Source organism: Odontesthes bonariensis, chromosome 16, assembly GCF_027942865.1.
Source record: "Odontesthes bonariensis isolate fOdoBon6 chromosome 16, fOdoBon6.hap1, whole genome shotgun sequence".
NCBI lineage: Eukaryota > Metazoa > Chordata > Actinopteri > Atheriniformes > Atherinopsidae > Odontesthes > Odontesthes bonariensis.
Genome location: NC_134521.1, coordinates 36,401,341 through 36,426,068, shown reverse-complemented (window position 1 = coordinate 36,426,068; position 24,728 = coordinate 36,401,341). Strand labels below are relative to the sequence as shown.

The following is a 24,728-nucleotide window of genomic DNA, read 5'->3' as shown; positions in this document are numbered from 1 at the left end:
GGATATGGACCTGGTGGGGCAGGATATGGGCCTGGGGGTGCAGGGGTTGGGCCTGGTGGTGCTAGATATGGACCTGGGGGTGCAGGATATGGGCCTGGTGGTGCAGGGGTTGGGCCTGGTGGGGCAGGGGTTGGACCTGGTGGTGCAGGGGTTGGGCCCGGTGGTGCTGGATATGGACCTGGGGGTGCAGGATATGGGCCTGGTGGTGCAGGGGTTGGACCTGGTGGTGCTGGATATGGACCTGGGGGTGCAGGATATGGGCCTGGTGGGGCAGGGGTTGGGCCTGGTGGTACTGGATATGGGCCTGGTGGTGCAGGGGTCGGGCCTGGTAGTGCAGGGGTTGGACCTGGTGGTGCAGGGGTTGGGCCCGATGGTGCAGGTGTTTGGCCCGGTGGTGCAGGGGTTGGACCTGGTGGTGCAGGGGTTGGACCTGGTGGTGCAGGTGTTGGTCCAGGAGGAGCCGGAGTCGGTCCTGGTGGAGGTATTGTCCCAGGCAGTGTATATAAAACATACATTATGTACCTAACAAATATTTTACATTCTTTAAAAGCAGAAAAACATTAAAGTCTGAATAAAGTACACATAAATCTTGTTCAGAATTTGCAACATGAAAGAAAATTATTAACTGCTCATCCAAAAATGAATGATACAAATAAGTCACTAAGTAAATAAACTGAGGTCTCAGAATCATCTGAAAATGAAACACTGGGGGCATGTCTGCAGAACACTAACATTTAAACATCTCAGAGCAGCGTGAATGAAAAATGTGTGCAACCCTCAAACTCCCAGAATGCATTGCTGGGAGTGTAGTAACTTCAGTAAGTACATGCACATACAGTTTTGTAACAGCAGCAATATGAGATTGTTGTCTTGGTACTTCAATCTATCATGCATAAGTCAGATTCTTTGAGATCTGTGGTGACGGGACATTTCAACTTCACTCTTGTTCTTACATTTCTAAAAAATTTAAGAAGACAGCGCTCATGTTCTGCAAATTCTGGCACCCAGAAAAGATGCATTTCTGCGATTAAGGCAGAACCATTCCCTAGAAACTTGCTCGCCCAAAGCTAACACACTGCAGTAGGCATATTTCTAATGTTCCAACAGCTCTGCTGCCCTTACACACTCAATCCCACTGCCTGAAAATCAATGAAAATTTGTTTAACAGCCCAACTTCACGATACAGTAAAAATCAGTTATTGACCTTTTAATGTCTTAAGCAACCATTAACACATTTATGTTAACCAATAAGATTTTTTTCCCCATTTCATTTCCAGTCCTGCCACAGACTGGTACTACTGGTGGAGGACCTGGAGTTAAGAGTGGTGGTAAAGCTTCTAAACAAGTTCCAGGTGAAACACTTCTTAAGATCACAATACATTAATCACTGCAAATGAGTTAAGTTTATAGTCTTGACCCTAACCCAGACTAGGTTGTCACATTACTAAAATATATACTCGAGACCAATTTCAATACAGCGGAGGAAAAAAAGACAAATCAAGAGGCATAAAATGTTTTCATAAAGAGCTTCCGATTAACTTTTTTCATTTGGGGTTAAATCAACTATAATATAGTAGCTAAGAAAGAAAAAATGGACAGACACATCTTATTGTCATCATTACTCTGGGACTGTCTTGCCACAAGAGGCTCTGAATGCACATACACAGGTAGATGAAGAGGTGTGCAGTTTTATTTGTTCAGCTGCTGTAGGAATAGATTTCTGTCAGCGGATGGGGGAGAGATTCTGTGAGCAAACCTAAAAACCAATGCTGTTGACAATCCCACTCCAGACACAATCAGTGGGGTCGGATTATTGGCTAAATTACAATCAGACTGAGTTGCTCTTTATTTGAGCAAGGGCAATTCTCCTTGGATATATGGCGGTGAATGAATGGGATCAGAGGCACAAAGCGTGTCATACCCCGGTATGATAGGTGGCGCTGTACCCATTCCAACTGTTGCTAATAGAGCCCCTTCCTGTTGACCTCTTCACCACCAACAACAACAACAAACTCAGGCATTGGAGAAAGATGGAGAACGCAGAGCAAGATGAAGCTACGTCCCTCTACATTTGGTCTGTGATGAGCTGCTTGTTACTCGATGCCCAACGGAGCATTCTCCATCGCGTTGTTTGTTTCTTTCTGACGGCGACAACAACAGGAATATCGTCTCCTTTGACTTCCGGGTCACGACCCCGGGAAAACATCTGGAGCATGCGCAGAACGCAAAGTCTGATTCACCACGTGCTTCAGCGTCTACAAGCAGGTTTAGAGTGACTTTCAACCCAGTTATCTCGGGGTCTGAATCCGATCCGATCCAATTCTTAGTCAGATTAAGGTGTCTACATGCACTTAATAACTCAGTCTGATTGTAATTTAGCCAATAATCCGATCCTTTCAGTGCCATGTATCCCCACTGACTGATATTTTTGGGATGTACTAACTGTTAGTATGGTGTCACGCAGGCATTGGGGTGCCTGGACTCTATCAAGGTGGATTTGTCCCGGGTCAAGGTGTGTTGGAACAGAAGAATCATATGGCAAACTAACAAATAAAAATATGTATTTAGCAATACAATTGTACATCACAGTGATAGATGGTGCGCACATACAGAGAAAGTTGTGTCTTCCAATATATTCTGGTCAGGTTTTGGAGGTCGTGGGGTTCTGCCTGGAGTCGCTACAGGTTCTGGACTTGGAACTCCGACTGGTGTGTAAGCATGCCCTACATTGATCAATCCTGATACAAAACATTTTGGGAAGGCAACGCCAACTAAATTCAAAAAGTGCAGTCTTATCTGTCACAGGGTCAGGAGTACTGGGTCAAGGCGGGGCAGGACCAGGAGGGGCAGGAGGAGCAGGAGGAGCAGGAGGGGCAGGAGGAGCAGGAGGAGCAGGCAGTATGTGTCCAAACTAAGTCCAAAATCAAGTTCACAAGCAGATCTCTTGCTCATTACCTTTAAATCTGCTCATCTTAGATGGTCGTGGACAACAGTTACCAGGGGTTTTCCGAGGTTACCCTCTCATATCACCAAAATCAGGTACACCAGAACCAATAACGGCGAAAACTCTGCATATGCATGTTTCAGTACATGATTATAATGATACATGTAAGGAGAGAAGTCTTCCAAAATATAAGTATATTCAATGTTTCCAATCTAGGGGCGGGCAAATCAAAGAAACCAGGCAAAGCTGCAGCTAAATATGGTAGGACATTTTAGCAAAGGTGTCAAGCTCATTTTCATAATTTGGATTACTGTCATTTAAAAGGTAAATACTGAATGTTGACATTTTTATACACTGACCTCATGTGTTTTGTTTTGGTTCCTCCAGGGGGGGCTAGAGCTGGAGGAGGTGCACTTGGTCAAGGAGGCACTTTAGGGAGTGGAGCTGGAAGACTTCCTGGAGGAGGAGTAGGAATCACACCTGGAGTGGGAGGTGGAACAGGAGCTAGACCCGGCTTTGGAGGAGGTGTTGGAACAGGAGCTGGACCTGGCTTTGGAGAAGGTGTTGGAACAGGAGCTGGACCTGGCTTTGGAGGAGGTGTTGGAACAGGAGCTGGACCTGGCTTTGGAGGAGGTGTTGGAACAGGAGCTGGACCCGGCTTTGGAGGAGGTATTGGAACAGGAGCTGGACCCGGCTTTGGAGGAGGTATTGGAACAGGAGCTGGACCCGGCTTTGGAGGAGGTGTTGGAACAGGAGCTGGACCTGGAGTAGGCAGCAGCATACCTGGTTTAGGTAAATCTTGAGATGTCAAAGGACATTAAGAGAACCATTAAAGAACTTTACCCTATAATAATGTATTTACAATTTCTGGAATATTTTTTTATAAATATACCTTTCACTTTCAGTCTTATATTTTAGCAACTGTACCCTAATTAGTTTTGAGAATAAGACAGTAAAAGCTTGAGCTTGTGCATTAATTCACGTTTTATTGCATTACCAAAGGAATGGGCCTTATTTCTTTATATGTATTTCAGGGTATGACGCCAATGCCAAAGCGCGTAAATATGGTAAGACTAATCTGATAATTCAACACCTTTAAACCACTGTATTACTATAAAAGAATATCACAGTAAATAAAACGTGACGGTTCTGCTCTTAACAGGTATGTTAAGTGGGGCACTTGGAGGGCCAGGGTTGGGAACTGGAGCAGTAAGGCCAGGAGGTGCAGGTACTGGCTATGGACCAGGTGGAGTTGGACCAGGTGGAGTTGGACCAGGTGGAGTTGGACCAGGTGGAGTTGGACCAGGTGGAGTTGGACCAGGTGGCGCAGGCACTGGTTATGGACCAGGTGGCGCTGGAACTGGCTATGGACCGGGTGGAGTTGGACCAGGTGGAGTCGTACCAGGTGGCGCAGGCACTGGTTATGGACCTGGTGGCGCTGGAACTGGCTATGGACCGGGTGGAGTTGGACCAGGTGGAGTCGGACCAGGTGGTGCAGGCACTGGTTATGGACCTGGTGGTGCTGGTACTGGCTATGGACCAGGTGGCACAGGCACTGGTTATGGACCAGGTGGCGCTGGTACTGGCTATGGACCAGATGGAGTTGGACCAGGTGGCGCTGGTACTGGCTATGGACCAGGTGGAGTTGGACCAGGTGGAGTTGGACCAGGAGGCGCGGGCACCGGTTATGGACCTGGTGGTGCAGGAACTGGTGCAGCTGGGGGTCCCACAGGCGGAAGACTGGGAGGTGGAGTTGGCCTTGGAACAGGTGCAGGTCCTGGCTCAGGAGTTGGTTTTGGTCCAGGTGTTGGCACTGGATCAGGAGGAGCAGGAACCGGAGCTGGAGGTAATTAGTTTTGAGAATAAGACAGTAAAAGCTTGAGAATGTGCATTAATTCATGTTTTATTGCATTACCAAAGGAATGGGCCTTATTTCTTTATATGTATTTCAGGGTATGACCCCAGCGCCAAAGCTCGTAAATATGGTAAGACTAATCTGATAATTCAACACCTGTAAACCACTGTATTACTATAAAAGAATATCAGAGCAAATAAAACATGACGGTTCTGCTCTTAACAGGTATGTTAAGTGGGGCACTTGGAGGGTCAGGGTTGGGAACTGGAGCAGTAAGGCCAGGAGGTGCTGGTACTGGCTATGGACCAGGTGGTGCAGGCACTGGTTATGGACCAGGTGGTGCTGGTACTGGCTATGGACCAGGTGGCGCTGGTACTGGCTATGGACCAGGTGGAGTTGGACCGGGTGGAGTTGGACCGGGTGGAGTTGGACCAGGTGGCACAGGCACTGGCTATGGTCCAGGTGGTGCAGGAACTGGTGCAGCTGGGGGTCCCACAGGCGGAAGACTGGGAGGTGGAGTTGGTCTTGGAACAGGTGCAGGTCCTGGCTCAGGAGTTGGTTTTGGTCCAGGTGTTGGCACTGGATCAGGAGGAGCAGGAACCAGAGCTGGAGGTAATTAGTTTTGAGAATAAGACAGTAAAAGCTTGAGAATGTGCATTAATTCATGTTTTATTGCATTACCAAAGGAATGGGCCTTATTTCTTTATGTGTATTTCAGGGTATGACCCCAGCGCCAAAGCTCGTAAATATGGTAAGACTAATCTGATAATTCCACACCTGTGAGCCACTGTATTACTGAAAAAGAATATCACAGCAACTAAAACGTGACGGTTCTGCTCTTAACAGGTATGTTAAGTGGGGCACTTGGAGGGCCAGGGTTGGGAACTGGAGCAGTAAGGCCAGGAGGTGCAGGTACTGGCTATGGACCAGGTGGTGCTGGTACTGGCTATGGACCAGGTGGAGTTGGACCAGGTGGCGCAGGCACTGGTTATGGACCGGGTGGTGCTGGTACTGGCTATGGACCAGTTGGTGCTGGTACTGGCTATGGACCGGGTGGAGTTGGACCAGGTGGAGTTGGACCAGGTGGCGCAGGCACTGGCTATGGACCGGGTGGTGCTGGTACTGGCTATGGACCGGGTGGAGTTGGACCGGGTGGAGTTGGACTAGGTGGCGCAGGCACTGGCTATGGTCCAGGTGGTGCAGGAACTGGTGGCGCTGGTCCCACAGGCGGAAGACTGGGAGGTGGAGTTGGTCTTGGAACAGGTGCAGGTCCTGGCTCAGGAGTTGGTTTTGGTCCAGGTGTTGGCACTGGATCAGGAGGAGCAGGAACCGGAGCTGGAGGTAATTAGTTTTGAGAATAAGACAGTAAAAGCTTGAGAAGTAAAGTAAAGTAAAGTAATTTTTATTTATAGAGGACGTTTAAAACAGTTTCCACTGACCAAAGTGCTGTACATATGATATGGCTAAAAAATAGAAAAATAAAAGCAAATCAGAACAAGCAAAATATAAAAGCAAACACAAAGAGAGTAAGAAAGACAAATACAGAAATACAATTGACAAATAGACAGCACTAACAAATGAATAGCAACAGAACAGAAGACACTTGAATATAAAGAGAGGAGAGAGATGGAAAGCTAGGAAGCAGGGAAGGCCAGGGAGTATAGGTGGGTCTTGAGCCTTGATTTAAAGGTGGTCACAGAGGGAGACAGTCTAACATCTGGGGGAAGACAATTCCACAGATGTGGGGCTGCTACTGCAAAAGCTCTATCGCCTTTTTGCTTGAAGCGGGTGCGGGCCACAGAGACAAGACCCTTGTCGGCAGATCTAAGGGACCTAGATGCTGAGAGGGGATGGAGGAGGTCTGAGATATATGAGGGAGCCAACCCATGCAGTGCCTTATATACAATCAGCAGGACTTTAAAGTGGATCCTAAAGCTAATGGGGAGCCAGTGTAAGGAGGCCAGTACAGGGGTGATGTGTTGATATTTTTTGGTGCCAGTTAGCAGCCTTGCAGCTGCATTCTGTACCAATTGCAGACGAGAAAGTTGGGACTGGGGGAGACCAAGATAGAGGGAGTTGCAATAATCTAACCGGGATGTAACAAATGCATGAATTACTGTTTCTAAGTCCTTGGGAGACAGGGAGGGTTTGAGATGGGAATTAATTCTCAGCTGATGGAAGCTACTCTTGATAACAGAGCTAATCTGCCTTTTAAAACAGAGCTCTGAGTCAATGGTGACACCTAGATTTTTGGCATGTGGCTTGACAAAAGGGGAGAGGAGGGCTAATTGTCCTTCGATCAGGGGCCTAGCTTTAGGAGGGCCAAAAATGATGACCTCTGTCTTACCATCATTTAGCTGAAGGAAATTACTACTCATCCAGCGCTTAATATCCTGGAGACAATCCAGAAGAGGCTGAATGGAGTTATCAGATTTTAGGGGCAGGTATAGCTGGGTGTCATCGGCATAAAAGTGAAAAGAGATGTCATAACGCCGGATGATGTCGCCAAGGGGGAGCATGTATAAACAAAACAGCAAAGGGCCCAAAATGGAGCCTTGCGGGACCCCATAAGAAACAGGAGCTGAGGAGGAAGAGGAGCAACCAAGGGATACAGAGAAGGTTCTGTGTCTGAGGTAGGAGCTGAACCAGAGTAATGCTGTCCCCTTTATGCCTACCCAGTCCTCAAGACGGGATAGGAGGGTGTTGTGGTCCACAGTATCAAACGCTGCACTGAGGTCCAAAAGAACCAGGATCGCATTTTGACCTGAATCTAAAGTGAGAAGCAGATCATTGGTGACTTTTAGCAGAGCCGATTCAGTACTGTGGAGTGTTCTAAAACCTGACTGGAAGGGCTCAAGGATGTTATGCTCAGTCAGGAAGGGAAGCAACTGGGCCAGCACTACTTTCTCCAGTACCTTGGAAAGGAAAGGAAGTTTAGAGATGGGACGGTAATTATTTAAAGAATTTGCATCCAGGTTGGGCTTTTTAAGCAGGGGTTGGACCACTGCATGCTTAAAGCAGGCAGGGACAGCGCCAGATGTCAAACAGGAGTTGACAACTAACTGTATGGAAGGGCCCAGCACATCAAAAGCATCTTTAAAAATAGAAGAGGGGACAACATCACCAGGGGAAGATGTGGGTTTCATACAGAGGACTATGTCCTTGAGATCTGCCAGCGATACATCAGCAAAGTGACTAAAAGTAAATAAAGGGCCTGAAGACACCTTAACTGCGGGGGAAGGCAGAGGAGGGGGAGAGAACAGTGCTCTGATGATTTCAATTTTATCAATGAAAAATGTCTTAAATTTCTCACAAGCATCAGCATTTGTGAAGGGAGCCGGTGATAGTGGAGGGTTGGTGATTTGATTAATAGTGTGAAACAGGATTTTGGGTCTGTTAGCATGTTGATTGATAATATCAGAGAAGTATTTAGCTCTGGCTGCTTTGGCAGCTGCCTGGAAGGATGCTAAAGTAGATTTAAAAATGTCATGGGAGATTGTAAGACGGTCTTTTAGCCATTTCCTTTCAGCTCTCCGGCAGGCCTGCCTGAGTGAGTGGGAGGCATCATCTAACCTAAATTTTGGGCGCTTATGACAAAGAGGAGCTACCATATCCAGAATGGCTAGGCAGGAGGAGTGGAAGAGAGCAACAATATCATCTGGGCTGGATGAGACAGAAGAGGCTGAGGACATGGTAGTAGCAATGGACTCTTTGACAAAAAGTCAGAGAACTGAGCTATTGACTGAGAATTTATACAGCGAGAGTAGCGGCCAGTAGCTTTAGCCGCCTGCACAGGGTTAGAGATGACAAAGTTAAATAAAACAGGTAGATGGTCAGAGAAGGACATTTCCTCAACCATAATATTGTCTACAGAAAAACCATAAGATAAAACAAGATCAAGGGTATGACCTAATATGTGGGTGGCTTGATCAATATGTTGACTGAGACCAAATGCATTCATAGCATCACAGAACTCTTTTACCATTGGCTTATCTGGGCAGCATACATGAATATTAAAATCACCCAGTACTAGTAACCGGTCATGCAATGACACAAAATGAGAGAGGAAACCTGAAAATTCAGCATTAATTCATGTTTTATTGCATTACCAAAGGAATGGGCCTTATTTCTTTATATGTATTTCAGGGTATGACCCCAGTGCCAAAGCTCGTAAATATGGTAAGACTAATCTGATAATTCCACACCTGTGAGCCACTGTATTACTGAAAAAGAATATCACAGCAAATAAAACGTGACGGTTCTGCTCTTAACAGGTATGTTAAGTGGGGCACTTGGAGGGCCAGGGTTGGGAACTGGAGCAGTAAGGCCAGGAGGTGCAGGTACTGGCTATGGACCAGGTGGAGTTGGACCAGGTGGAGTCGGACCGGGTGGCGCAGGCACTGGTTATGGACCAGGTGGTGCTGGTACTGGCTATGGACCAGGTGGAGTTGGACCAGGTGGCGCAGGCACTGGTTATGGACCAGGTGGTGCTGGTACTGGCTATGGACCAGTTGGTGCTGGTACTGGCTATGGACCGGGTGGAGTTGGACCGGGTGGAGTTGGACCGGGTGGCGCAGGCACTGGTTATGGACCAGGTGGTGCAGGAACTGGTGCAGCTGGGGGTCCCACAGGCGGAAGACTGGGAGGTGGAGTTGGCCTTGGAACAGGTGCAGGTCCTGGCTCAGGAGTGGGTTTAGGTCCAGGAGAAGCTAGCACAGGACCAGGTGGAGCAGGAACCGGAGCTGGAGGTAATTCATTTTGAGAATAAGCATACAACGGTCATTTTAATATATCATCGACAGTAATAGCTTGAGAATGTGCATTAATTCACGTTTTATTGCATTACCAAAGGAATGGGCCTTATTTCTTTATGTGTATTTCAGGGTATGACCCCAGCGCCAAAGCTCGTAAATATGGTAAGACTAATCTGATAATTCCACACCTGTGAGCCACTGTATTACTGTAAAATAATATCAGAGCAAATAAAACGTGACGGTTCTGCTCTTAACAGGTATGTTAAGTGGGGCACTTGGAGGGTCAGGGTTGGGAACTGGAGCAGTAAGGCCAGGAGGAGCAGGTACTGGCTATGGACCAGGTGGAGTTGGACCAGGTTATGGACCAAGTGGTGCAGGCACTAGTTATGGACCAGGTGGAGTTGGACAAGGTGGTGCCGGTACTGGCTATGGACCAGGTGGTGCAGGCACTGGTTATGGCCCAGGTGGTGCCGGTACTGGCTATGGACCAGGTGGAGTTGGACCAGGTGGAGTTGGACCAGGAGGTGCCGGTACTGGCTATGGACCAGGTGGTGCAGGCACTGGTTATGGCCCAGGTGGTGCTGGTACTGTCTATGGACCAGGTGGAGTTGGACCAGGTGGTGCTGGTACTGGCTATGGACCTGGAGGTAAAACAAAAGACAAAAATACATTTGAATAAAGAACAATCTAACTTCCAACAGATCCTTTGTCACTTTTAAAAATTGTGATGTATTTGCAGGTTATGCGGGTGCCAAAGCACGGAAATATGGTAAGATGCAACTTTCACTAAATCTGAATTTTCATTAAATCTATATCAACAGACAAAAATGTAGTCAATTTGAGCTTACCGCCTGTCCAGGGTGTTCCCTGCCTCTCACCCAACGACAGGTGGGATAGGCTCCAGCCCCCCGCGACCCTAAAAATTGGATTAAGCGGGAATATAAAATTAATGAATTAATTAATTAATCTGAGTTTACAGAGCTATGCCCATCAAATCCCTGTCCAGCTATAATGAATTATTTCATTGAATGTTGTTCACTGGTACAGTCCTGTGTGGGTAGTTCATTTTGTTTCACCAGTTCTTGATGTATGTAGGTGTTCCTGGGGGAGCAGGAGGTACCCTTGGTGCTGGAAGACTTGGGGGTGGAGCTGGGCCTGGTTCTGGACTCGGGGCAGGTGGGAGGACACCTGGTTCTGGTGTTGGAACAGGAGGTGGACCAGCTGGCTTTGGACCAGGCAGTTCTGGAGGTACAGACAGAAAATCTTTTTTCCTCAGAAACTATACATAAAAGGAAACAGAAGAAGAGATTGAAGACGGAAAAAGGATTGCTATACTTAGTATGGACGTGTACACAAACTACTCACTAACAGCAAAGACTGAGGACTAATTTGCTACATTCCACTTCTGCCAACTGCTTTTCCTTTTAGTAGATGTGTTTGATAAATGTCTTCATTGTTTATGTTAAAAGTTAAGTTAGTTGAGTTTTAAGAACTTATGAATTGAGCGTGTCGAAGCACTCTGTAATGTGTGTATCTTATAATTCTCTGGTGTTTCTTTCACAGGATATCCTGGGGGAGCCAAGTCTCTCAAATATGGTGCGAATTCCACATTATTTTAGAATAAAACCTGATTAATGTATATATGAAATGTATGTTAGAGTGGGCACTGTCTCTAAAATCAATAACAGATGATGTTCCAGGTAAAACAATTCTCGGTCCATGTTTTTTCAGTGACAGAGTGAGACTGAATATATTTAAAACCTTTGACAGAGATAAACTTCTCACACACTTGCTCCTCCATAGGGCTTCCTGGTGGTGGTGGAGCCCCTGGATCTGGTCTGGATGGAAGATTAGGAGGCCCAGCAGCAGGTGGCTATGGACCAGGGAGTGGAGTAGTCTTAGGGACTGGCAGAGGATACGGGCCTGGAGGATACGGACCAGGAGCTGGATCAGTGGCTGGAACTGGTTCCGGACCAGGGACTAGATATGGAACAGGTTCAGGGGAAATTCTATTTGTCAAGATACATTTTCTAAGCTTCAGCTAAGCAAAATGTTTGACATTCATAAGAGCAATTCAAAGTATGTCTTTTCTCATCTAATGTTACAGGTGGCTATGGACCAGGAGGCTCCGGGACTGGCACTCGAGGTCCAGGTTGTGTTTTCAAAAGTCTATTTCTATCAATTTGATTCCGTGACATTAAAAATCTTAAACTTATCTAAATATAAATTGATCCTTTATTCAGCTCCAGCAACAAGATTTCTTGCTTGAAATTCAAAGAGGGAAATGTGACACTCTTAATCTTTGTTTTCGTCACCTAACTGTCATATTCTCCTACATCTTATTGTGATCCTCAGGTTACGGTACAGCTGGATCTAAGGCTGCTAAATACAGTACTGTGAAGTGTCACGTGACTGGGCCAAACAGAAAATAATGTTTACCATAGTATGGTAGTTTGTATGGGAAAATAGAGCTGCTTTTTAACATCATAAAAAATGTGTTCTATAAAACGTAGGGCAACCTGGTGCAGTTGTACCTGGGGCGGGAGCAGGGACCGCCTCTGGTGTTTCAGTGAATGGCACCAGCACCAGCACCGGCACCGGCAGCAGAGCAGGGACAACAACTGGACCCAGTGGTAAGCCTCGGCTTTGTTGATGGAGGATACCCACTGCAGCTGCTGTGCATTTACAATTATTAATCATATGATGGATGTGTGGTAACCTACCTCTGTTGGATCAGGAGGAGGACTTGGAGTCACAGGTGGCACACCAACACCAGCATCAACAGGTAAAGTATCCGCACAGTGTGACAGTAAACACGCAAACAAACCCAAACAGGGCCCATATCTCATCAATACGGTTACTCATGGGTTTGAAGCCCAAAAGCTGTACCACCTGCTGTTAATTCATTACATAACATAAATATTTGCTCCTCATTCCAGGTGATGGTGGTGCTGGCAGTGTGATAGAGGGGTCTGGAATTCCTGGAGGAGAAGGTAGGCAAACTTTTCTGGATTCTTGAAAACTTTTTCTCACCTCCAAAATGTCCACAGACTTAACTGAGTGACTAAGTAATTGTTATAAACCTTCTAACGACCTGACGAGATGGCACTTAGGCTCTGTGCCCTTGACCTTAGAAAAAAATAAATAAATAAAAATTTAGATTTATTTGAAAATATCGTGCTACATTTCACGTTAAAAAGTGTCCAAATGTGGCCCGTCAATGTTTGAACAGGAGGCCCTGGTGCAGCTGGCAGACCAGTGGGAGGTGAAGGAGGTGGTGTGAATGGAACAGGAATCCCCATCAGAGGAGCACAACCAGGTACTTTCATCATTCACACGGCCTCACAGTAACAAAATACAACTGCAGTGTACGCTAACTTATCCATATACAGTATTAGTGACACATGTTAAAAGCAGCTAGCTCATGTGTTTTGTCTTCCCTCTTTTTCTTTTTGACCTCCTTTACAAAACAGAACTCAATGGGACCACATTTCCAGGTGAGAGACTCAAAAAGCTGCCTCTCTTTGCTTCCTGTCAGATGGACATAATGTAGATTTCACTTGTATTTGTTGCATTTCACCCGGGTGGCGTTTGTCAGACAGCGCCACCCTGTGGGATCTATAAAGCTCGTCACTTTTTCACTTACTCCTCCCTATTTTTTAAGGTGTAGAAGAAGATTGCTGGAATCCATAGATATATTCCGCCATTTTGGATTATTACGAAAAGCTTTTTTTTCTCCCCTACAAAAATTTTCCTACAGTTTTTTTACTAAAATTCAGTGACAGAAATGTGTGTGTTCATTCATTCATTCATTCATTCATTCAGTGAATACCACACATGAAAAGGACTTTTGCAAATCACGAGACCGATGCACATTTGAATAGCTGTGAAAGTCACCCATGAAACACCTTGGTACAACACACAAGCATTTACGCTGTGTGTTACAAAGCATCCACGTTTAAACACATTCAGCTCACACCTCACTGGTGCCATTTTAGGGCGTAAATAACAATGGAAAAAACAAAAAACCTACATTTTTCCAATGAGTACGGTATTTTTACAAAGTCATAATATCCCCACTGCAGTTTGATGACATTAAGAGGAATCTGAACTAAGTTCTTACAAAACATTTATTGAAATGTCAGCAAGGGATCAAAAAAATGTTCTTCTGTATGTCCTGGAAAAAAACCAAACCGACCCTTTTGTTCTGATATCCTGCAGGTTCCACAGGAGCTACCCCGGGTAAGTTAGCATCGAGCATAATGAACACGTAAAGTACAGCCTTATTTCTAACAATAAGAGAAGCTGAAATATCATGGGCATCATTTGAAGAGACACGCTGTCAGAGTTTCTCTTCCTCTTCCCTTCACAGATCTTTCATCAGAGGTTAAAACATAGCAGAGTGATGCTAGTTACTGACTGAAGTACAAATATAAATCATATACATTTCTGTCTTTACAGCTGGTGGTGAGGCTGCACAACCAAGTGGTACGTGAACCTCCATCAATCATTAAAGTAAAGTAGAGATGTTTGCCCAGATTCCTCTTAACAATATTTTTGCTCTTGTTTCAAACAGCTGGGACAGGAGTTGGTAAGTCAAGCTTTGAGACTCACTTTAAAAAACCAACATTAGCAGCGGCTGCCCTGTAGTTTCTATTGAAATTACTAATATACTGTCACTCTGGCGTCTCTGAAAACAGGTGGAACGAGAGCTCCCCCTGGAGGTGAGATTCACCGCTGCACACTCACAGTGCTCACTCATTCACGGCTTATACTCTACACTGCTTTGTTTCAGATTCAGCAAACAAACCCAAGAACTAACTTTCCTCGTTTCACTTTCATCATGTTTGCAGGTTCTGGTGGTGCGCTGCCTGGAGCCAAACCTCTCAAACCTCCTGGTAAGTGAACTAAAGCTTGTGTTCAGGTTTTAGGAAAATGAACAACAGGTAGGGTGATCATTTGGTCTTCTGTCTGAAAGGTGTCCCAAGAGGTGATACACCAGGTGAAGGAGAAGGAGGACCTGATGGAGAGAGAGGTGGCACAGCTGGAAGACCAGGAGGAGTCGGAGGGAGTCCTACCACCGCAGGGGCAGCAGGTGGTGTAGGCGGAGTGGGTAGGGGAGACAGTCCTGCCACTGGAACTGGAGTTGGCTCAGGGGGTGCAGCTGCTGGAGTAGGAGGAACACCCAAACCACCCAAAGGTGCCGTGTGGATGTACATTCATAATTAGCAGCATAGCATCTACCACACAAGTCCAGAGAATAGACAAACAAAAAGTGATAAAGGATTGAAAATCTTCAGCCACTGAGATAAAATACATCATCTGAAAAAAGTCCTTTAATGTAGGATCTGAAGGGACTGCGTCAGGAGGTGCAGGCCGTGGACCTGGTGGAGCTGGTGGGGTGGCAGGAGGAGCTGGAAGTGGACCTGGGTCAGCTGGAGGAGGTCCTGGAGGAGCGGGCTCGATACCTGGAGCTGGTGGCCCCGGCGGAGTTGGAACAGGAGTCCCAAAACCTGGAAAAAGTGAGCCGCAGTCACGCTTTGATCATCAAAATGAATTTGAAACGATTCTATACGCCTACAAGCTTTTATAATTTCTACATCTCACACACTATCTGTCACAGGTTATGGAGCAGGTGGAGCTGTCGGAGCTGGAGTTTTACCAGGTGGAGGTATGCAAAGTAAGACTCTTAAGTTCCAGCAGGCGGACGGCTTAAACCTTCTAACAGAATATTTCTTGTTTCCAACTCAGGCACACGCTATCCCACTGGAAGACAAGGAGCAGGAAAAGCAGGAAAAGGTTGGATATAATAACTGATCAAATCATTTATAGAAATATAATTTCATTTTCAGATAAATAAAGTAGTTTTTCATTTAATTTTATAAACTCTTAACAGTCTATTTAGGCTTCAGCAGTAAAAGCAGATTTATAAAACACTGTTTTTAATCCATTCATCAGTATATGGGACTCTTGGCACAGGAGGCCAGGCAAGGATTGGGCCTGGAGGTTATGGAACTGGGCCTGGAGGTTATGGAACTGGGCCTGGAGGTTATGGCACTGGTCCTGGAGGTTATGGCACTGGTCCTGGAGGTTATGGAGGCAGAGGCATTGGTGGTCCTGCAGGTACTGGGACTCTTGGAGTTGGAACTGGTTCTAGATATGGCACTGGTCCAGGAACTGGAGCTGGAAAACCATCAAAAAGTATGAAAAAGCTGAACAAATACATATTAAACTTCATAAAGATCACTGAAAATTAACAGTATTTCTTTTAGGTTATGGAGCAGGACCTGGTGGCATTGGGGTTGGGCCTGGTGGCCATGGAACTGGACCAGGGGGAGCTGGTACTGGTCCAGGTGGGTTTGTGCCCGGTGGTGCTGGTGCTGGCAGTTACGGACCCGGAGGTACGGGCCAAGGTGGGTTTGGGCCCGGCACAGCAGGCACAGGACCAGGTGGTGTCGGAACTAGACCAGGTGGATTTGGACCTGGTGGATTAGGGGGTGTCTATACTGCTGGAGGTCAAGGACGGGGGACAGGAAAACCACCAAAATCAGGTCTAATAATAATGCCTCTTATCACTTTATCAATAACATTTAATAAATTCTGTGACATATTCAAGCTATGAACTTCTTCTGATAGGCTATGGATCATCACTGGGAGGAGCTGGCTATGGACAAGGTAGGACGCCCCTTTACACAAAATGTGAAGAAAGATATTCATCTTTAAAGGTAGAACTATTGGAACTAGCTTGTTGCTAAAAAACTGAGATGGGTGTGAAAGTTTTGAAAAGAACACGTCAAACAACAAGCAAACAACCCTTAAGTTGTGTAGGCAGTACAAAACATCTGGACAGGGCCCTGTTAAAGGTCCCTATGGCTGTTTTTCAGGTGCAGGAGCTGGACCAGGTGGAGCCGGTACTGGACCTGGCAGATATGGACCAGGTGGTGCTGGCACAGGAACAGGTGGCTTCGGACCGGGTGGTGCTGGTACTGGACCTGGCAGATATGGACCAGGTGGTGCTGGCGCAGGAACAGGTGGCTTCGGACCGGGTGGTGCTGGTACTGGACCTGGCAGATATGGACCAGGTGGTGCTGGCACAGGAACTGGCGGCTTTGGACCGGGTGGTGCTGGTACAGGAACTGGCTTTGGACCGGGCGGTACTGGCACAGGAACTGGCTTTGGACCGGGCGGTACTGGCACAGGAACTGGCTTTGGACCGGGCGGTGCTGGTACAGGAACTGGATTTGGACCGGGCGGTGCTGGCACAGGAACTGGCTTTGGACCGGGCAGTACTGGCACAGGAACTGGCTTTGGACCGGGCGGTGCTGTCACAGGAACTGGCTTTGGACCGGGCGGTGCTGGTACAGGAACTGGCTTTGGACCGGGCGGTGCTGGCACAGGAACTGGCTTTGGACCGGGCGGTACTGGTACAGGTACAGGAACTGGATTTGGACCGGGTGGCCAAGGATTAGGAAAAAGGAAACCCTCTAAATCTGGTGCGTTGGGGATCTTAAGAGCAGAACTGTAAATCAGGTCTGAATTTTAGTTTTAAATAATTATTATTTGCAGAACAATGACCAAACACATTTTCCTTCTTTTTTTCAGGTTATGGGGGAGCTGGTTATGGAGCAGGTGAGGTTTGTTTGTTTGAATTTGAATCTGCAAATAGGCCGGGGAGGCTTGGGGCTTGGCCCAGGCAAACCAGTGTGGAGTAGAGCAGGTCCCAAGGAGAAGAGAAAGCTAGTTGTTGAGCAGGTTCGTAGACAGGAGGAAATGTTAAGGCGTGCAAAGGCAGTGGCTCAGGTAAGGAAGGACGGTGGTTGAATTGGGAAGGTGTAGAGAAGAAAAAGCTTAGTTGGAAAGAACTGTGGAGTATGGATGAAAGGAGTATTAGATTTTTGACAGGGGCAACATATGATGTATTGGCAACTCCCCAGAACCTAAAACTCCAGGTAAATGGAGACCCGTTATGTTCATTATATTAAGGTACTGCAACTCTCAGGCATATTTTGTCAGGTTGTAAGATTAGTCTGTCACAAGGCCGGTATACATGGCGACATGACCAAGTATTAAGAAGTTTAGCTGCAGGTATTGAAGATAAACGAAGGCAGGTAAACTTAGGAGGGTCTAAGGTGAAGAGTTGCAATTCAGTTTGTTCAAGAGGGGGAGAAAGTTAATAAGACAATAAGGAGGCACGGCAGCTTGGAGGATGCTTGTGATTGGGAGATGCAGGTAGATTTAGGAGATAAGCTTGTTGTTCCCCTGGAAATAGCCTCTACAAATCTAAGGCCTGATATAGTCTTGTGGTCTAGGAGTAGAATGAGAGTCTATTTCATATTTTCCTTAGGAGGAATTAGTAGCAGAAGCCTATGAAAGGAAAAAGCTTAGGTATGTGGAGTTGGGGGCAGAAGCAGAGCAGCGAGGATGGAAGGTTAGAATCTGTCCAGTGGAAGTAGGATGTAGAGGATTTGTTTCAAAGTCTGTTGTCTCATTGTTGAGGGAGCTGGGTGTAAGTGGACAGAGTGTGTGGAAAATAGTGCAGGAAGTGTCAGACGAGGCAGTAAAGTCCAGTCAGTGGATTTGGATTAGAAGAAGCAATAGCAGCTGGGGCCCAGCAGGGGCAGCACTTAGGGTAAACAGACTTTTGAAAAAGCAAAGAAGAAGTTCAAGATATGTAAGTGGAGGGTGTGGCCCATGTGAGCCTTTTGAAACCAAACGGCCATTTTAAGTGAGTTGGCCTGTGTGGCTTTTTATTTTCTGGCATTTTTAGTGATTGTAGGACTGTTTAGGTGAGTTTGTCTGCTGAATCTGCTAGTGTGTCTTGTCCTGCCTCCACCTCTGGCACCCTCTATACTTTCATTACCCCCTACCCTAACCAGGGTTTGCATCCCCACTCCGCTGTGACTGGTGTGCAGTTGGTGAGAGACTGGGGTAGCTTGTGGTTGTGAAACATTTTTTTTGTTGTGATGTGAGGAGCAGTGTTGGCTGGCATTAGGGGGGTGACTCTGGGACGCCAGTGATCATTGGCTGTGTTCGAAACCGCCTACTACATACTACATACTTGCAAACGGCATACTCATCGATCAGACAGTATGCAGAGCGTTTACACACAGTGCACTTCACTCCTGCCCGAGCCGAAATCAGCCAGCCTGAAAAGCTGATTTTGCTTAAGCTATAAACTCTGTAAATATATAACTTTAGCAACATTTGAAACATTTTCAGGCGAGAAAATAGTCATTTAGACCCCCAAGGTGTTGAAAATCTGACAAAATACCGGCTATTTACAATTTTGTTCCCACGAATTCGGCGCTAAAGCTAGCCGCAGTGAGCAACGCACTTCCGGTTATGCCGTTTTGACTGCTCTCGTCCCGTTAACGGAATTTGACTGTTCAAATGGCGATGGGCGACGTCACGTTACGTTGCATCTTGGGTAGTTTGAGTGTGACAAGTAACCTCATGATGAATATTCAACATTTCGGTGAATCTAGTATGCATCTAGTGTACATCCGGGAACTTAAAAAAGTATGACTAGTAGGAATAGTAGGAGAAGTAGGCGGTTTCGAACACAGCCATGGTCTAGCCTCCTGGAGGTGTCGTGGGCCCAACTAGACGAAACACAGATGAAAGGAGGTTCCTACCTGATAACCCCAATGACACGTTGCTCACTGCTCAGAGATCTATATTATAGGAATTATATGGAATTATTCACTGACTCTGGTCCATTTTTTCTTTAGCACAAGTTTCTTGTGTTTACCTTAAATGGAATAAAGCTGTTTTATATATTTAAATCTTTTGGCCAGCAGGAGGCTTGGGAGGAGGAGCTGGTCCTGGTGGAGCTGGAGCTAGGCCTGGAGGCTTTGGCCCAGGAGGAGCTGGACCTGGAAGCTTTGGCCCAGGAGGAGCTGGACCTGGTGGAGCTGGAGCTGGACCTGGAAGCTTTGGCCCAGGAGGAGCTGGTCCTGGAGGCTTTGGCCCAGGAGGAGCTGGACCTGGAGGCTTTGGCCCAGGAGGAGCTGGACCTGGAGGCTTTGGTCCTGGTACTGGAAGTGTCTCAGGAGGTTTTAGACCTGGCATGGCTGGCAGATATGGACCTGGTGGCCAAAAGCCTCCTAAATCTGGTTATGGTTCATCTCTGGGTCGGACTGGCTATGGACCAGGTGAAATTCTCTTACATTATCAGAAAGGTTTTGATCATTTTGTTGCTGGCTTTTAATCCTTCCACCTTCAAGGTAGAACTGCTTTCTTTACAGACCATCAGTAGGTCAGGGTGATGGCAGGAAGATCCTGACCGACAAATATAACTCGGGCTTTGCCACACATGAATCCCTGCTGACAGTGTCATTTTCACACATGCACCACTGTAAGACCTGTTCCCACAAGTGAAAATACATATATATACATACACATCATCAACAGTATTAATGAAAGAGTGCTTCAGACAATTTCCTGCTCTAATCACACATGATCGGATTATCCCTCATACTCTGTAACAGGGAGCTGGCAGCGTAAGCTCAACTCTGCACAAATGTTCCGTCTGGACTCAGATATTTTGTGTTCCTGCGTACAGGTTAACAGCAACAAAATATTTCATGGCTGCAGTGCATGTGTGAAAACAGCTGAAGTAAATCTGTTTGGCAGCATGCCTGTGAGTTCTGCACTAGATGTACTCTGACCACAGCTCTATGCTGAAATCAGACACCCTCAAAAGCAGTTCCTCATGCCAGAATTGATCATTATCGTCGTGAAGTGTTCAAAACAAATACTGCATTACTATGCAGATACATAAAAACCTTAAGACTAGTTAAGAATTCAAAGTATTGATCAATCTAGTATATATTAAACATGTCTGTGCCCACCAGGAGGTGGAGGAGGAGGTCTTCCTGCTACAGGAACAGGAGGTGTCACTGCAGGAAGGCCAGGTGAGTTTAAAGAAAAAAGCCATAACTATAAACGTATAACGGATCACAATGTTTAAATAAAGCGTGGGGACACTTCACATTAAAGCAAACTCCGCCATCACCCAGTTATTCAGATTATTATTCCCTTCCTTTATTTATAGAAAAGGACGTACAATACAAGCTTCCCCTCATTTTCTTGGTCTCTAATCTGTAAAAGGTTGTAAAATGGTGTATGACAATGAGAATCTGCTCTGCTATGCTTTATTGATGTCTTCTGAGCACTTGAACAGTTTCTTATCAGAACTCACTTGTTTGTTGAGGTGGTACAGCAGGAGGTCCTGGAGGAACAGGCCAAGGCATAGGAGGGGGAGCAGGTGGCCTGCCAGGTGAGCTCAAACAGGGCACAAAATAACAGTCACTTATATGATGATACCTGCATTTTTATATGCTGGGGTTTGTAAATAACTACACTCACACCCTGCCTGTCTGCAAGTTCAGACAGAAATCAATAAAAGTGTGTCCCAGACTGTAATGCATGCATTGTTCCAGCAGGGGGTGCTGGCCCTGGCTATGGTGGCGTGGCTGGAGGAAGCTATCCAGGTAGGACTGACTTTGTCCACATCACATGCATGTTTACAGACACACGAGAGGAAACCTGAAAGCACTCTCATTCAGTCCAAAAGTGTTGCTGTGCGTTGTAAGACTTGTCTTTCCTGTCACTGTCCTCTAGGATATGCAGGGACTGGACAAAAATGTAAGATCACTCACTTTGTACTTTGAGATTAAGCATATTCCGACATGTTTGAGTGTGCCGACACAAAAACGGACCCGTAATGATGAAGGAAAGCACCTGGTCTGTTCCGGCTTATTTTAGATCAACTAAAAATGACCACAAAAAGATTGGTCTCAGTTTTTTATCATGCTCGTTTTATATGACTGTTTATTTTCACGTCCTCCAGCCAAAGCACAGAAGGCCGCCAAATATGCAGCCATGCAGGCTTTACTTGGAGCTGGAGGCTACAGAGGTAAGAAAATCCCACAGACTGCATTACTTAACAGCAAGCCATGCTATCATTTAGACCATTTGAGAACGTCCTCCATCTTAGCATCGAGCTCTTCTCACTTAGAAAGTAAAAAAATACAAAAACACAGCAGTTTGGCAGGTTCTCTGAATCATCAATTGCAAACATTTTCTGCAGAACTGACATGTTAACACCTCACCACATGGCCATAAAGCCACAAATACAGGAGCTTTGTGGCTGGGCAGATATTCTAACTAAAGATGGAGGAAGACGAAACAGCCGGTGACTTCTCTTTGCAGAATGGGAGCATGCTGCCGTGTTACAGACATCGTTAACAGCGTGCACGGTTCCATGGAAGTGGTGTGTCATGTCAAGGATCATTTTCTCTATTCTGGTTTGTAGGTGGCGGCTGTCAGGGTAAATTCTGTGGCCGGAGGAGGAAGTGAGCAGGAAAGGAAGTGACCTCATTGAAGCAACAGTGGTGCTACAGCCTGATCACGGACTATAAATGTCTTGCCTGCCTTCCAGAGCCAAGGCCTCAACACATTTCACACGTCACATGTCCAGGCTCTCTTTTATCATGAGAGCTGGTTCTCAGCCTGTTGGGAACCTCGGTTCTTTTTGTTATCCACACAGATGCTGAGGGGTCACACAGTGACGAGTTGTTATGAACATTTGTTTTAAAAAGAATCCTTTCCCCTGCTGAATCTCCTTGTAACTCTGTGTGAATCCTGGGGACAGAAGGAGTCAGCTTTTTCCTTTTCTTATCAGTTTGTCTTTATTGTTGCTGCATGAAATATGAGAGGAAGCGCCCGATGCCAAGGACTCCCTCAGGGCAGCTCCTTCAGACCCGCCTGCACGCTGACATGCTGTTTAGACCAAACTTTGGGACCCGTTACACTGAGTTTACCTTTGGTTTTAATTTGTCCCAGCAATAGATTCACCATTGATGGCTTTTACGTCACACCTCACACTTGGATAATCTTCAGGGCACAAAAACGACAGACAGCTGGTATTTTTAGGAACAATGAACCAAAAGAAGAACATGGAGGTTTTTTTGGGTGTGGTGTTTTGACTGGTCCTTATCTGATCAGCTGAAATGCAGCCTGCGTTCTGACCTCTGTCTCTGCATCCACTCACATTTAAGACTGGTTTATAGCTAAACAACACAAAAGAGTTGGAACATTTGGGTTCCTCTGCTGTTATGAGGATGCATTTGTTCTGAGAGAATGACGTGGCTTTGCTTTAGCTTTCACATTTGCTGTTGATAAAAGCCTTTATACTAAATGTGGGATAATATGACATGATGGTGCAGTCCAATGACATCTGAAGAGTACTGATTGCTGTGTTTTTCTTCTTTTGGTGTGCCTCCGTAAACACTGTTGGAAACATTGCTCACGTTTACTAGACTTTTTAAATTATGCTGAGAAATGTATTTAGTCTTACTTCACTACTTTGTGATGAACAGAAGTGCTTTGTTTTCTACATTGTCCTAAATGTGTGGCAGTCTGTGATGTCATGAGGATTTAAAAAAGCCTGTAGCTGAATCTCATGTCTATTTGAGCTTACATTTCTGTATGTGTTGTGTAGCTCAACGTGTTTTTATGATGTGGCCTATGAAGAAAATGATGCACTTTTTGTACTTTTTCTCTGAAATAAAGAGATGACCGACAGTGTTCTGTTTCAGCTTATTGTTTTACAGCTGCCAGAATAATCTACCACACTTGACATCAATGTGAAACAACAAGGGCTTTTGGCTAAAGGAAGGGGAAGTATGCAGAAGTTTGAATGAACATATCTGTCTGTAGGGGCCTTTTAAAACCACAGGTGTGGATAGGAAACGCAAAGCTGCGATCTGGGCATTCAGAGCCCGTCTGTTTTCACGGTGACTCATTTCAAGCAAAACATATTTACCTACTGCTGAATAAAACCTGCCGCAGAGGGCTGCAGGTTCATGTTTGGGCACAGAGATCGGACGACACCAGTTGGTGAGAAAGAATCCGAACTTAATGCAAAGCCTCGGTTTAGTTCAATGTGAAAGAGCGTGTGACTGCTCTGAAAAGGGATAAATAAAATATTATTTCATTTCATAAAATTAACAGAAGCAATGACAGTGTGACGGTGGTTGGACAACTAAGAAGGCTGAATTAATTGTTGTTCAAAGAATTAGGCTGCAAACATTTTGATGGAGCGTTCCAGTGTAGTGCAGCATGATGGAGGAAAGGAGTGGGTGACGAATGACCAGTTCAGAGGTGGAGACTTCTTGAGCCAGTATATCATTATATGCTTGATGTTTGCCGCATGGAGGCAGTAACCTTTGGAAAAAAAAAATCACCGGATTTTAAATAAACAATTGTTCAAATGCGTTCAAATTGACAATATGAGTTTGAAATGCTCTGGACTCTCACTGTTGGTTGCGACAGCTACAATCAAGTTAAATCCATCCAGTGTTACACCTGCAGTATTACAGCTGCAGTATTACACCTGCAGTATTACACCTGCAGTGTTACACCTGCAGTGTTACACCTGCAGTGTTACACCTGCAGTGTTACATCTGCAGTGTTACACCTGCAGTGTTACATCTGCAGTGTTACACCTGCAGTGTTACACCTGCAGTGTTACACCTGCAATGTTACACCTGCAGTGTTACAACTGCAGTGTTACACCTGCAGTGTTACACCTGCAGTGTTACACCTGCAGTGTTACACCTGCAGTGTTACATCTGCAGTGTTACACCTGCAGTGTTACATCTGCAGTGTTACACCTGCAGTATTACAACTGCAGTGTTACACCTGAAGTGTTACACCTGCAGTGTTACACCTGCAGTGTTACACTTGCAGTGCTACACCTGCAGTGTTACACATGCAGTATTACACTTGCAGTGTTACACCTGCAGTAATACACCTGAAGTGTTACACCTGCAGTGTTACACCTGCAGTAATACACCTGAAGTGTTACACCTGCAGTGCTACACCTGCAGTGTTACACCTGCAGTGTTACACCTGCAGTGCTACACCTGCAGTGTTACACCTGCAGTGTTACACCTGCAGTAATACACCTGAAGTGTTACACCTGCAGTATTACACCTGGGGGTATTCCTAGAAGCTGGCTTAGCGGTAAGCCTGGCTTATTTCGCTACTTCTGGCTAAATTTAGCGAGAGTTCCGTTCCATAAAGGTGGTTTATTTGAACGCCCGCTGAGTAACCATGGTAACTTATGCTGCTGAACTAGCCTGGTCTCGGGCAGGCTAAAGTTAAG

The 24,728-nt window shown here is 45.9% G+C and overlaps 1 protein-coding gene across 1 annotated transcript; it reads left to right on the top strand.

The window, feature by feature from the left end:
- Positions 1–4: 4 nt before the first annotated feature.
- Positions 5–23,140, top strand: LOC142401405 (uncharacterized). Its single transcript, XM_075486798.1, has 50 exons — positions 5–92; positions 191–481; positions 1,278–1,352; positions 2,465–2,512; positions 2,646–2,708; positions 2,806–2,898; positions 2,977–3,039; positions 3,161–3,205; positions 3,332–3,736; positions 3,979–4,011; positions 4,107–4,790; positions 4,897–4,929; positions 5,025–5,411; positions 5,518–5,550; positions 5,646–6,140; positions 8,946–8,978; positions 9,074–9,547; positions 9,683–9,715; positions 9,811–10,200; positions 10,293–10,322; positions 10,649–10,801; positions 11,117–11,149; positions 11,357–11,548; positions 11,661–11,705; positions 12,067–12,186; positions 12,291–12,338; positions 12,493–12,546; positions 12,786–12,872; positions 13,027–13,050; positions 13,775–13,795; positions 14,015–14,041; positions 14,130–14,144; positions 14,254–14,277; positions 14,407–14,451; positions 14,532–14,753; positions 14,899–15,075; positions 15,177–15,224; positions 15,305–15,352; positions 15,512–15,754; positions 15,826–16,104; positions 16,190–16,228; positions 16,438–17,046; positions 17,156–17,182; positions 19,351–19,707; positions 20,410–20,469; positions 20,769–20,834; positions 20,998–21,048; positions 21,179–21,202; positions 21,408–21,473; positions 21,873–23,140. Exons 1-50 carry the CDS (start codon positions 5–7, stop codon positions 21,914–21,916), a joined length of 7,044 nt encoding a protein of 2,347 aa, XP_075342913.1. The 3' UTR covers positions 21,917–23,140.
- Positions 23,141–24,728: the final 1,588 nt, after the last annotated feature.